The sequence below is a fragment of the Limulus polyphemus genome, unplaced genomic scaffold (genome assembly GCF_000517525.1).
Source record: "Limulus polyphemus unplaced genomic scaffold, Limulus_polyphemus-2.1.2 Scaffold2964, whole genome shotgun sequence".
NCBI lineage: Eukaryota > Metazoa > Arthropoda > Merostomata > Xiphosura > Limulidae > Limulus > Limulus polyphemus.
The window spans coordinates 17,531-32,243 of NW_013668574.1; the positions used below are offsets into that span (position 1 = coordinate 17,531).

The window sequence follows — 14,713 nt, forward strand, 5'->3', positions numbered from 1 at the left end:
GTGTACCTTGTTGGAACCTAAACCTTCACTTTTCTGTAATAATGAAATGTACGTAGAGATATCTCTTTACGTACGTTTCATTATTACAGAAAAGTGAAGGTTTAGGTTCCAACAAGGTACACTATCTCTACGTACATTTCATTATTACAGAAAAGTGAAGGTTTAGGTTCCAACAAGGTACACTATCTCTCTACGTACATTTTATTATTACAGAAAAGTGAAGGTTTAGGTTCCAACAAGGTACACTATCTCTACGTACATTTCATTATTACAGAAAAGTGAAGGTTTAGGTTCCAACAAGGTACACTATCTCTCTACGTACATTTCATTATTAGATAAAAGTTTGCATATTTCAGAAGCCTTCTGTGTGTTATGATTTAAGTTCTATCTGTAGCTACAACCTACCCGTTCTTCTGTGTGTTATGATTTAAGTTCTGTCTGTAGCTACAACCTACCCGTTCTTCTGTGTGTTATGATTTAAGTTCTATCTGTAGCTACAACCTACCCGTTCTTCTGTGTGTTATGATTTAAGTTCTGTCTGTAGCTACAACCTACCCGTTCTTCTGTGTGTTATGATTTAAGTTCTGTCTGTAGCTACAACCTACCCGTTCTTCTGTGCGTTATGTATTTTAAGTTATTTCTAGTGTCTTTGTTTGTTGGTTCATTATTCTTGACTAGAACTTGAAATCCAGTGCTTGTAATTGTTGGCATGGCAGGAAAGTGGAGAGAAACCAGGGTTTGTATGTTGAAAGCCAGCATTGTTATGTTTATTTTTTGTAGCAAACCAGTATAGATCTAATTGTGTTTTGGATAAAGGCAGATGGAGGCAGTCTAAAAACTTGCTATAACATGTTTATCCAGGCATGGGTAGAGTAAACTAATTTTACAGGCAAAGTGAATAGATTTGTTGGTCACAAGAGACTATAAGGTGCAGACTAGGAACTTGGTAAAACTGTCGTTGTGGATTTCTAAAGTGGAAAGTTTAGGATGGATAGTAGTAATGGATAAAGGATTACAAGACCCTAATTTAAGCTTGGTGTATTCAGAGAAAAGTCTTCCAGGTTTGTTATTGACAGTATCATTTCCTTCATCTGGACAGTTGACTAAGAGGTCTTTATGTGGGCTTTAATGGAACAGCTGATCTTCATGTACTGCAGTTGAAAAACTAAGTTTTTAATTTTAGTGGTAAAAAAAAAAGATTGTTCATGGTTTGATTTAGAGGAAGTGTAGACTTTGAAGTTGGGACAGTTACAAGAAATTAGTTTAAAGTCTTGATGACATAAAAATTCATACAGGTATAGGAACTAGCATGAAGTCTTGATAGCAGATGGGTATAGGAAATTAGCATAAGGTCTTAAAGATGACAGAGAAAAGTTCAGACCTTTAGTTAATACTGCTTATCACACCTACTTTTCAGCATTGATTTAAAATATTGTAAAGCAAATCTAAATTTAAATATAAATATTAAATATAAAATTCTACACTATGTTAGTGGTTCATATAAATGTGGCAATCATTTTCTCATGGAATGGTTTATGCTGGGAAGGACAGTTTATAATATTTCATACACTACTGGAACATATGGATCAGATTCCAACTTATAGTAAACAAAGCTAATAACCTGGTTAGAATCAACCTTGATTCTGTAGCTTCAAGAAGCATTATTGAACTTCAGTTCTGGTCTGTCTTGTTTACCATAACTTGTACCTCTTCAGTTCTAGTCTGTATTGTTTACCACCACTTGTACCTCTTCAGTTCTGGTCTGTCTTGTTTATAACACAGACCAGAACTGAAGAGGTACAAGTGGTGGTAAACAACACAGACCAGAACTGAAGAGGTACAAGTGGTGGTAAACAACACAGACCAGAACTGAAGAGGTACAAGTGGTGGTAAACAAGACACACCAGAACTGAAGAGGTACAAGTGGTGGTAAACAAGACACACCAGAACTGAAGAGGTACAAGTGGTGGGTTTACCACCACTTGTACCTCTTCAGGTCTGGTGTGTCTTATTTACCACCACTTGTACCTCTTCAGTTCTGGTCTGTGTTGTTTACCACCACTTGTACCACTTCAGTTCTGGTGTGTCTTGTTTACCACCACTTGTACCTCTTCAGTTCTGGTGTGTCTTGTTTACCACCACTTGTACCTCTTCAGTTTTGGTCTGTCTTGTTTATCACCACTTGTACCTCTTCAGTTCTGGTCTGTTTTGTTTACCACCACTTGTACCTCTTCAGTTCTGGTGTGTTTTGTTTACCACCACTTGTACCTCTTCAGTTCTGGTCTGTCTTGTTTACCACCACTTGTACCTCTTCAGTTCTGGTCTGTCTTGTTTATCACCACTTGTACCTCTTCTGACCAGCATGTTTTACATTACTTTTAAATAGAAAATTTTATTAAAGTGCTTCTCAATCAACACAGTTCTCTAACTATGTAACCAAATGATTAATCAATACAATTTTGTTTAATGCAAACTGGAATTTATTGATACATTTCTATTAAGGTAAATAACCTTTATTTCCAGAATGTATCTTTATTAACTCAGTATTTCACTATTCCAGCATCATCAGCAGATACAAATTCCAGTTTAGTTTAACTGTATTAGTGAACTTGTAGGATATTGATATCTCCTGACGAAACTGGAATAGTGAAATATTCAGCTAATACGGATACATTCTGGAAATAAAGGTCGTTATTTTATATACTCTAATACATTTTCCAACACTTGATTCACAGTGTCACATATGCTACCGGAGATATTTCCTACAATGTGCTTTTTCTTTAAGAGAAATCATCCAGGTAAATACAGCTGTGAGAATAAATGATATAAAACAAAAGTATACACAGTTTGACAAAAATATCTTCGTACATGAGAATTTAAAAATATTAAAATTACACGACTAGCTTCAACAATCATTAAAACCTCATGGAAAAGACTGTTGTTTCTGAAATTGTTTATTTACAGTTAGATGTAGCTAAGTAAACTGGTACACAAATAAATCACATCTGGAACGTATTTAAACAGGAACTACTGAGGAAATGGTGGTCTTCCATTCAGGATAAGAATGTTGACTGGATGAATAAGACCTGAAACTGAATACAGTCCACCCTACAATCACAGACAGGGTAAACTTAGTGTACTAGTTTTTACTTTGATTGTATTTGAAACTAATATTTTTTCTAAATTAATTTCTGTTATCACCTTCCAAAGTTTCCAACAAACTATCAGAATACACTTTATTTTTCATCCTATAACATGTTGCATTTAGTTCAGTATATTAGCACCACCATCAAACCCCCCTCTTCCAAAAAACAGATTCTTTGCCTAATTCCTTGTGGTTCAGAAGAGATTTAAGTTGTTTAGGGAGTGCCATTCCATAATGCTTCCAGCATCACGTAGCTTCTACTAACACACAATACACGGAAGAAAACCAGATGGGTGGACTTCACTTTAAGACTGTCATTGCTGGCTATACGTTTCTCTTGCACTAACACTTTGATCTGTTGTCCAGCTTGTGGGATGCTTGTCCAGTTATCTTCCACAGAAACTCCGACCCAACCTGTGTAAACGTTCAGGCTCTGAACTACTGTGTCGTTTGTGTAGTGAAAACTGAGAATAAATAAAGAAAAACCAATAAGTTTTCTTTACAAAGATGTAAGACTAATATCATAGATTGTATGCAGATAAACTGAGGAATTGTCAACGTTGTTTAGTGAAAATATAGACACTAGTTTACCACTGTGTGTACAAATATGTTGGGTCATTGAACTTGACCTTTATTTTCTTTAAGTATTCAAAATTTCATGGCTTTTTTTTTTCTGAATAATGGTCAATTTTGAGTTAAGTCATCCAAGTTTCTACTGGGGAAGAAAAATGTTTGCACAAAAAACATTAAAAAAAAATTGGTAGAGAATGACTTACACTTTCTTGTAGTTGTTTAATAATGTATGCAACATCTGGTCTGTCAGAAGGGGTGTGAGACCAGCACTGGAGGATTAAACTCTGCAAGAAGAAAAAATAGTTTAGATGCAAGTTAACTCAACTTGTCATGTTCAATTAGGTATGTTAAATATGCTTTAATTTTGGCACTTTACAAGAGTTAGCCTTCAGAGTGATGATTACTAGGAACACCAATATCAAACATTTAAAGGAAAAATCAGCTGTTGTTGAAACAACACGAGAACTATGAAAAAACCCTACCTTTAGTCCATTTGTACATTTTAGGTTACTAAGACATTGGCGTCTTCCAGTGGCTATTAACCAAACGACAGAATGAGGAGGTATTTCGCTGAATGGGAAGTACTCTGCAAGAAGTTCATACACTATGGACCTAGTAAAAACAAGCAGGTCCAAATTAACCACAAGGGACTGTTAGTAACATAAACAGTATCTTGTACTTTTCTCGTTCTTATTGCAACCTTCATAATGCCGTTTTAGCCTTAAAAGGTTTTCACAATCTTTTACTATTTTTACCAATAAAATGGTGATGAACATAATTTTTTTCCTGGATATACTCACCCAAATGCAAATATGTCCGTTTCTTTTGTGTTGGACACCGTGGAGTAAATTTTAGGAGGTTCAATCTGCAAGTTTCGCATTAATTCTGGGCTGAGGTAAGCCAGATGACCACGTGGAACACAGCCATACTCTGCCCTGAAAGTCGAATGATATAAATATAACATGTTTTCAGTAACAGGTACTTTGAAACCCAATATATCCTCTGCTTACAGTGAAATCCATGTTGATACCTTTTGTATCCAAGATGTTTTAAGGAGAAAATTGTTAGGGTGTGTGTACATAAGAGACAGAAAATTATTAACTAGTAACATTCATTCTACAGGTTAACACTCTTACCTTTCACAATATGTTAAATCATTAGGCTTAGAACGTTGGAAATGTTTAACACTTCTCTTAGCTAGCATGATGCACGTTTCTAGTACTCTACTTGTGTGGTGCATTAGTCTACCTCACTAGAAACCGGGTTTCGATTCCCGTGGTGGGCAGAGCACAGATAGTCTATTGTGTAGCTTTGTGCGTCTTAAACCTAACCTACCTCAGAGGATTGATATCAGAATCCACCAGGCCCGGTGTATTACAACACTGTTTTAGTTGAAACATTTAAACCTGGCAAATGTGAAACATTGTGTCGTATCATAGGTCACTAACTACCTCTAGTTAAGCGTTACTGGCCAGATCCAGGAAGTTTCCTGTGCAATAATAATGTTATTACCCAAGTCCAGAATATTAACCCATTACAAAATGTTTCTTGTATAGATAACGATGTTACTGTCTGAAATATTTATGATATAGATTAATTCTAGAACCTTACCTATCCAGTCTGGAGTCCGGCATTCCCTGATCCATGAGACACAATTTCACGCGGCTCTCGAGGATCACGTTTCTGGAGTTCAGTTTCTTGTGAATTATTCCTTTGGCGTGGAGATATCCCAGTCCCTGAGTGTTATAAAATTACTTCATAATCAATTATCTCAAACGTATTGTCAGATATTCATAAAGTTACTTCATAATTATCTCAAACGTATTGTCAGACATTCATAAAATTACTTCATAATTAATTATCTCGAACATATTTGTGATATTATATACTACTGCTGTTTGGTTCTGTATTCTTTATAAGGCAACAAAAAAGTGTAACATTGTTCTGATGATATAACTTATATGAAAGGCAGAACAGTTAAATGTTCCTTAAAATTCTGACGAATTACTACTAGTTGCTAGCCTTACGTTTGTATACTTTTAAAAAACACTGACATTTTGCTTTCTGGGTGAGAATCTTTTTTTTTTAGTAGTTGTTCTTATATTTTTCTAAATATCAAATCTTATTTGAAAGTATGTATTGCACAATTATTTATTATAATTACTCTGATAAAGTTGCCTTATTCAGCATCTCACCTGGGCGATTTGTCGGGCTATGCTGATTTTAGTGAAGAATGACAGTCTATGATGCTTGATGTGAATGTGTTCGAACAGTAGAGGTCCCTTCCTCATACTAACACAAATATATACACAAAATACAATATTTAGGCTTAAAAACAATTCTACATTTATTGAAGAAATTAACATTTTAATCAGTTCCATATTTGTTTCCAAAATTACCAGCTGTTTCATAAAAAAAGCATACTACATTTCAGAAATATCTTCAAAATATAATCAATCTGATAACGCATGTTATTTAAAAGTTATTTATATGTTGCATATTAATTTATTGGCAGTTATATTAGGGTTCCATTCATATTAACACCAGTTCAACGTCTAACAGTGATAGGAACAATGAATATTTCAAGAAATTAGGCCTAACCTTTAATAGAACCGGCACGTTTTACTACATTATATTGAAACGTCAAAGAATATTACATTTTATTTGCCCTAATTGATTATGTATTCCTACAGCATGTTTTCTATAATCTGTTATGGAGCGGTCTTTGATGAATTAATTTATACTTCCTCTGTTCCAGGACCCTGGTATTTCTGCTTGAATCATAATGGTTAGTAATTACTCCAAAATTATTGTTTTAACAAGCCTAGAAATTAACGTATTATATATAAGTCAAAAGACGTATTATTCAAATTTTGCATTTAACTCCTAAATACGTTATTTCATTTCAGTGTAAAGTTTATATACCGTGTACTCTGGTTATAATCTCGTAATCTGAATTTGAAAAAAAAAAAAGATTAACATTCATCACACACAAAAAAACGGATTCATGCTCAGATGAGTTTTGTGTAAAAAATAAAATCGATTTGATATATCAGTTGAAACACCGGGTTTGCAGTAAACGTCCATCAAAGGGATTTACCAGATACAAATTTTTCTTGTTTTTATTTCTAAAGAACACGTAAAACTCTTAATAGAGAATAAACAAAGAGTAATCGCGCATTTGGCATAACAAAACTACAGCTAAAGAATTAGGGTAGAGAGCAGTGCAGTAGCACGGCTGTCTTTTACTATTAGACTATATTGTTTTATTAAAAACAATTATATGTGAGAACCTAAAGTGATCTGAATTACAGGAAAACTGTATGTACAAATATTACGTGCATTTCAACATATGTCAGACCAAGCGATTTCACCAACCTTGTGATAACGGCAAGTTGAGGCGGGTCTATACATGCACCCATGAAAAGAACTACGTTTTCGTGACGTATCATGCTCAGCTGCGTGACATCATCCAAAAACTGACAAAGTTCTGTTTGTCTTTGTTGTCTGAAAGTGTAGATCAACACTTCACCATGCCAACGTCCTCTGGAATTGACGACAACAAGAAATTTTACTAAACCTGAGATGCACCAGTTATGTCCTGTAATTAATGATAAAATATATAAAACATTCAATTATTTAGATTGTTGATAATGACGGCGAAAGAAATCTGAAATTTGAGTATTTCTTCATTTTCAAGAAAACAAATATTAATAATTTCATAACGTTTTGACCTAGCATGAACTGGTGATTAGGGCGCTCGAATCGCAATCTAAGGGTCGTGGTTTCGAATCCCCGTCATACCGTATATGCTCACCCTTTCAGCCGTGTTATGGTCAGTCCCACTATTCATTGGTAAAAAGAGTAGTCCAAGAGTTGGCGGTGGGTGGTGTTGATTAGCTGCCTTCCCTCTAGTTTTTCACTGTTAAGTTAGAGAGGACTAACGCAGATAACCCTTGTGTAGCTTTGCGCCAAATTCAAAACAAACCAAATCACCAATTTTTGGTTTCTTTTACCTGCTATTTATTGTATGATTTAATAACAACTTTTATAATTTCTCAGTTGCAGAATTGTACATTATATAGTAGAAATAAAATTCCATTCACAAACTTACCGGTAGATGTCACCTTGACGTCCGTGCCTAAGTCGCTGGCCAAACTGAAGATCATTAAATGGTATACACCATTCCCCTAACGTTTCTCTTGCATCTGTTCTCTGCGTTCTATGTGCAAAATAATTTGTTTATGTCTTATTGTTGTAAAAAAAAAAATCTTATAATTTTGAAAATACATAAATGACCAATCACCCATAACATGTTATTAGCGTGACAGTTTCCTTCAGGGTTCACTTAGTATTGTAACAAATTATGTTTATTATATGTATTAATAATACGTTTTCTAATTTGACGTTAAAGTATTACACTTTATTTAGCAGGAATAAAATTTGCTTCGCGAAATATAACTGAAAATGTCACTCATCAGACTAACACATATATATATATATATATTGTAATACTAAGCGAGACCGTAAGTTTCACAAAGTTGACCTAATTATTGTTTGATGTTTACTTTTATAATGACTCCATTATGTTGCCCAGTTTTTGTATATTAATTTTATAGGTATAATCATATCAGATCCATATGCAATGAAATAATATTAATTCAAAGAGTTTCCGTTGTAAAAATAACCCGTCACTTTTTACACTACTATTTTCTATAATTAATATTATACTTGCATTTTGATTAATAATGATAAAAATATTTTTTCGACGGCACTTTTTCAATCGAAAGTTACGAGTGACGTTTTTATGCATATTAGTTAACGAAGAAGCAAACATATATACTGTCTAACCTTTTTCAATAAGGACAAATATATCAAATGCATAATTTTAATAATAAGTTGGCACCTTATTCTAGAATGCTTATGAAAGAGAAACACTCCGTAAAAATAAAATTCCACGCAATAAAATAAAAACTTACTGAGACGAGCACTCGTCCTGGTCTTCACAGTCTCCAATACCGGATTCTGAGTCGTCATCAATAAGGTCGTCTGGAAAAATAATAAAATGTTGTTCTAAAATTACTTCAGACAATTTTAATTTGAAACTTTATTGTTTAATAATTCAACTCAAATTCGCATTTTGAAACACATATATGAATGTAATTTGTACAATTATTGATGCTAGTGCTTTTATGTTTTCAAGAAGTAAGAAAAGTTTATTTAGGCCCTAGCTTTCCGATTGACAGAGAGGAATTCGAAGAACTGTTTCTCAGACCGAAGGCCATGGATTAAACAAACGTGTTTTGTTTCTTTAAGCTAATTTAAACATAGAGGCTCGCTTTCACAAAAAAATAAAAGTAACGTACTCATAAAAAGTTCGGAAATTTTTATATTTTATTTTGTTTATGCTCAGTTATAGGTGGTTGATGTGTTTTGTTGTTTTCTCGATTAACATTATTTATATTTATTTTATGTTATTTTTTGCCTTCCGTAATAATAGCGGTTAAACCAAGTTTTCACCTTTTCCGGAAAATAGTAGCAGAAGACAGTTCTTCTTATTACTTTGGTTAGGGGAGAATGCTCGCTCTTTACGAAACTATCAGCATATCATAAATACATTAACAACATTATCCAGCATATAACAGTAATAGTAAGTGAGTTATTTAAAAGTAAATCTTGTGTTGCATATAATTACATGATAGAAATATTTGCAACAGGTTTATACTATAGTAACACTAGCAGGAAGCGTTTAAAGAAATTAGGCCTAACCTTTAAAGAGGTAAGTTTGAATTGGTAATGATAGAAATTTGATAAATAACGATTTATAAGCATAATAAAATGAATTAATTTTTTGGGAACGTACTACATGTTTTGACAGAAAATTGATTATGATACCTGAAGAAGACAGACCAATATTCTGTCGAAACAGGTAGTATGTTCCCCCCAAAATAAAACACCCAATAAATACCATGAGTTGTGCTTCACATCATTTATAGATTAGATGTACACCGTTATTGGATAATTAAACGATCAGGCCTAATAAACAGTATTAATTACTTTAATTAAATCGTCAAAAGTCGTTAACCACTAGCTATTCATTTTGTTTTTATGACGTCGAAAATATTTCTGTGTGACAGTAATGATAGTTAACTTATTTTGTTGCATGTAAATACATATATTTTCTATCCATAAGTATACTCATATCAACTAGTTTTTTTATGATCCCATACAAGATTGTCATTATTACAAGTTTACTAATAAAGTACAGTTACTAAGTATTACGAGTGTTACAACAGGCTGAGAAAACAAATTCCGCTCTATTGTAGAACCTTTTGATATTTTGTATAAGCAATGAACTTTAGAACGTCGTACCGAGACAGATTTTTGGCCAAGCCTCTCTTTCAAAAATATAAACTTACCCAGTGAGCTGACACGTACGTCGTCAGGGGGCCATGTAGAACAGAGCCTGTGTGATGGTGAGCTTTTGTTTTCTATACTAAGAGTTCTTGCTTTAGTCAACCACCTCTTAGCACATCGCCCTTGTGGATTGATACACTGGTTGTGATTACAGTTTACATCAGGAAGTTTGGTGTCGGACATCAAGGAGGCAGATGTAGCACCACCACTAGAAGAAAAGCACGAAGATCGAGTTTCATGGTAAGTTTTATCCAACCAAAGAGGAATTCTGTCGTTAACCCTAATACGATAATCGGATTCCGTATCGGAAGGAGTCTGAGCAGCGGAAGAGGTGGACGACAGACAGCTACTAGAAGACAAACTGCCATTTGGGGAGATGAGAGATGCGTGAATGGTTGATTGACTTGAAGTGATTGGCAGGTGATTCCACCCACAGGTACAAGCTCTGGATGAGCAAGTTAAACTTAAAACAGCACTATTAGATCTCGGACAGTTTTTCAAGAGTGCCTTTAATTTTTTGCGGGTTTGTTTTTCACTTAAGTTGCCTTGGTTCAACCCATATTTTGCTTTGGCATGTTTATCGGCAGCGTTTGCTTTGCTCATTTCACGATTTCTGCGTCGCTGAGCAAGCCAGTGCACTACTTTTTGTAAGCTTGATAAAGCAAAAGAACCATTGGTGTTCCCACTAGATGGCGATGGTTTTACCTCTATGTTGTAAATATAATTTGCCGACATACGTGGCTCGTTACTTTCAGTTGTATCCAAAGATATGACGTCAGTTTTTTCAGTGTCCGGGTACCATTTTACATCAGTACTTTTACCTACAAACAAAAAGTTAATTTGACAGAGATAAATAACAACTCAGGATGTATGTAGAAGGTAAACTTTCTTCACAGTAATGTCATGAATAAAATATAGATAGTTTTAACTATACGTGGAGACCCTGACAAAGCCTTCATGACGAAATTTTGAGCATATTTTCAAGACTTGATGTAAAAAAGATAAAAAAAAATATTTTATTTTCAAGCGCTAAAAAGATGGGTGATAAAGGACTCCAGGTATGGGGCAGAATTATGTAATAATTTGGAACTATTATATCGCGATATATACAACTTACAGTATATCATACAAGTTTCATACTTCGAAGTCATGCAATTTAAAAGCTTAAGCCTAACTTACTGACCTAACAATTTTTTTCTTTTGCTTGTAAACATGTCACAGTTATTTCTTTTTTAAAACTCGGGTAGATATAGTCAATTTTAATGTTTCCTATTAGAAACATCATAATAAAACAGTGGTAATGCATTTAGCCATCTAGTGGTGAGTTAGTTGAACTAACTTTTCGAAATAACGAAAAATCTCAGACATGTTCTCAGTTACAAACATTGTAAAATGTATGTCTGTAAATCAAAACACGAAATAGGTGATTCGTAAAAGTACTTTCTCTCAAAAGTCTCCAAATGTTTACTTTTAATTCTTCGCAAGGACAATAAATATTGACATTAAATTATGTTATTTATAGATATTCAAGTTAAGTGGCCTTCACTTACTACACGACAACATACTATGAAAGGTAATGTTGTGTGTGTATATATAGAAATGAAACAAAATGTATCATTCCTGGAAAAACACCAGTAACAAAAACTGTTCGTTTGGTCCACGTAACCCTGTCGATAGGGGACATTGACAGTGTTCGTTTGGTCCCCGTAACTCCGTCAACAGGAGTCATTAACAGTGTTCGTTTAGTCCACATAACTCTGTCGACAGGGGGACATTAACAGTGTTCGTTTGGTCCCCGTAACTCTGTCGACAGGGGGACATTAACAGTGTTCGTTTGGTCACCGTAACTCCGTCAACAGGAGACATTAACAGTGTTCGTTTAGTCCACATAACTGTCGACAGGGGACATTAACCCATTTTTAACGATAGAAATGAGCCATATTTACTCTTACCTCTGGCTAGGGGCTTCTGAATGGCGCTCCTGTGACTATTTGTGTTGCTATAGCAACATGGTTCCCTCTTTCCTTCGCAGGAGTCGTGCGTGACGTTTCTGTAAAAATACACGTAAAGGGAATAAATCTGTGACCGTCTGTAATCCCAATTTACCGTGAAAACTGACATTAAGTTATAGTAATATTGTAGCAGTAAAAAACTTTATATTTCGGTGATTACTTGTTACAGGTTTTTGTTTAAAGTTTCTTGTGGCTCACGTGCATTAAAAAACGACGGTTGATATATCATGAAACATGCTGGCCCTACCACTGATTCTCATAAATAACGTAACTTATAAAGAAGTATCTACATAGCTGTAAATATCGCTCATAATTAAATAACTGAGAACCTGGCCAGGTGGTTAGGACGCTCGACTCGCAATCTACGGGTCGCGGGTTCGAATCCCCATCACACCAAACATGCTCGCCCTTTCAGCCGCGTTATAATGTTGTGGTGCAATCCCACTATTCATTGGTAAAAGAGTAGTCCAAGAGTTGGCGGTGGGTGGTGCTGACTAGCTGCTTTCCCTCTAGTCTTACACTGCTAAATTAGGGACGGCTAGCGCAGATATCCCTCGTGTAGCTTTGCGCAAAATTAAAAAAAACTGATTTATTTTTAATATTTGGCGTGCGTATATAACCACCTTATAAATTAACTGATTTATTTTTAATATTTGGCGTGCGTATATAACCACCTTATAAATTAACTGACTTATTTTTAATATTTGGCGTGCGTATATAACCACCTTATAAATTAACTGATTTATTTTTAATATTTGGCGTGCGTATATAACCACCTTATAAATTAAAATAAAATAAAATAAAAGTACAGCTTCAGTAGAAACAAATCTAGACAAGTTTCACATACGTAAATATCTTACAATATATATATTTTAAACATTTCAATCAAAATGAAAGCCTGTTTTTACAGTGACATACCCACAATCTTTACATCGGAAGGCTGTAAAATACACCATCTTCTGACAAATTGAACAACGACGAGGTGTAGACAAACTTCTGTATAACCTGTTGATAAAAATGATATATCAGATTATAGGAACTTTCCACCCTACACATAGTTATATTTGTAATTATTTTATTTTTAGTGATGTTTGCCTCTAAACAAAAGCTTTAGGTTATGTAATAAGTATCGATCAAAGATTGATTTATTCTTTAAACTAGGATATATCAGTAAGTTTCATAATAACTCACAGATAGTCTTAAAAAAAGAATGAAACCAAACAAATACATCTGTTCAAACAGGACTACATTAAACATCCGTGCTAGGGTTTTTTTTTTAAATAAGTCCCAAGCAAGCATGTGGATTTAGAATAAACTTTTCAATCAATATCTCAAATACTTCATGCATTTTCATATAGGGAGAATATTTTGATAATGTTCCCATGTGCGCCAGCGGTAAGTTTACGGACTTACAACACTAAAATCCGGGGTTTGACAGAGTGCAGATATCCTATGGTGCACCAAGAAAGAACAACATTTTATAAATGATAAAGTTCGTCTTTAGAAGTTCTAGAATAATTACAATATTCATTTTAACTGTGTTTCGTGGAGTATGTTCAAACTTGACTTGTTCTTAAGAAACTAGTGTATTCACCGTGTGATGTAAATCCCTAAAATTACTCAATGTTTTAAGAATCTCTAAAATTAATATATGTATTTTTCTCCCCGTCAACTCGGTATGTTGACCTGGTGACGATGACAACTTCGGCCTATTGTAAATAAATAGCTGGGCTTATGAATGTAAAATAAACAGGAAATCAGTTAATTAATGACATTTTATCAATAAAGCTAGTAAGAACGACCTTTGCTCTCCAAATAATAATAATTCTTATTTCTGCCAACGTTGCGGGTTCATCAGCGCTTGCAGTACAAGAACTTAGCTCTGATGAACCCGCAATGGCGAAACGTATTTTTAATTACTATCTGAATAGTAAAGGTTGTTTTTCTTTTTTCTATCTCTACTGACAAAATGTTTAAATCCCTCCAGTACAAATTGTGAAAAACCTATGAGACGACTTTCTATTAGTTGAGTTGTGGCGGTCCTGTCCCAAGTCAACAACATGGACATATTTCGATTCGTTTAACCTTACAATCAAAAGTATAATTACGACTCCAATATTACAAACATATAGTTAAAGTTCTTATAAACTGTATAAGCCATCTAGCGGACATTGATTTTTATCTTAATATTTGTTTCTATAATACTAACCTCCACATAGCAAGAAGTTCTCCTCCAAGTCCAAAGTAATATATACACACTGCCAGGTGTTCTCTCTTCCTCACCAACTGAGCACCATTTCCCGCCCTCAGCACATGCCGCTATCGGCTGTGATTGATCGTTCACAAGTAGCGACAGATGGAGGGTGAAAAACAGGTAACATGAAAAGATGTCCGGATGAATACAGCTTGTGTTCTCCAGACTGGAGATAATCAGGCCAGTATTATCACTAGTAGAAATACAGCTCGTGTTCTCCAGACTGGTGATAATCAGGCCAGTATTATCACTAGTAGAAATACAGCTTGTGTTCTCCAGACTGGTGATAATCAGGCCAGTATTATCACTAGT

The 14,713-nt window shown here is 34.5% G+C and overlaps 1 protein-coding gene and 1 long non-coding RNA gene across 2 annotated transcripts in view; one reads left to right on the forward strand and one right to left on the reverse strand.

Annotated features, from left to right (window-relative positions):
• The first annotated feature begins 1,779 nt into the window (after window positions 1-1,779).
• LOC111087995 lies at window positions 1,780-9,630 on the forward strand. Its single transcript, XR_002612620.1, has 3 exons — window positions 1,780-1,970; window positions 6,795-6,799; window positions 9,620-9,630. It is a non-coding gene; the product is annotated as an uncharacterized LOC111087995 (long non-coding RNA).
• LOC106468325 (kinase suppressor of Ras B-like) overlaps window positions 2,460-14,713 on the reverse strand; it is a 24,047-nt gene continuing 11,793 nt past the window's right edge. Inside the window, exons 2-13 of the mRNA XM_013928744.2 lie at window positions 13,066-13,152; window positions 12,088-12,185; window positions 10,138-10,956; window positions 8,698-8,767; window positions 7,833-7,940; window positions 7,097-7,264; window positions 5,914-6,010; window positions 5,330-5,454; window positions 4,519-4,653; window positions 4,201-4,330; window positions 3,922-4,002; window positions 2,460-3,609 (exon numbers count right to left, since the gene is read on the reverse strand). Of these exons, the coding sequence (XP_013784198.2) occupies window positions 3,532-3,609; window positions 3,922-4,002; window positions 4,201-4,330; window positions 4,519-4,653; window positions 5,330-5,454; window positions 5,914-6,010; window positions 7,097-7,264; window positions 7,833-7,940; window positions 8,698-8,767; window positions 10,138-10,956; window positions 12,088-12,185; window positions 13,066-13,152 (1,996 nt within the window). The 3' untranslated portion in view covers window positions 2,460-3,531. The remainder of the gene's footprint in view (window positions 3,610-3,921; window positions 4,003-4,200; window positions 4,331-4,518; window positions 4,654-5,329; window positions 5,455-5,913; window positions 6,011-7,096; window positions 7,265-7,832; window positions 7,941-8,697; window positions 8,768-10,137; window positions 10,957-12,087; window positions 12,186-13,065; window positions 13,153-14,713) is intronic.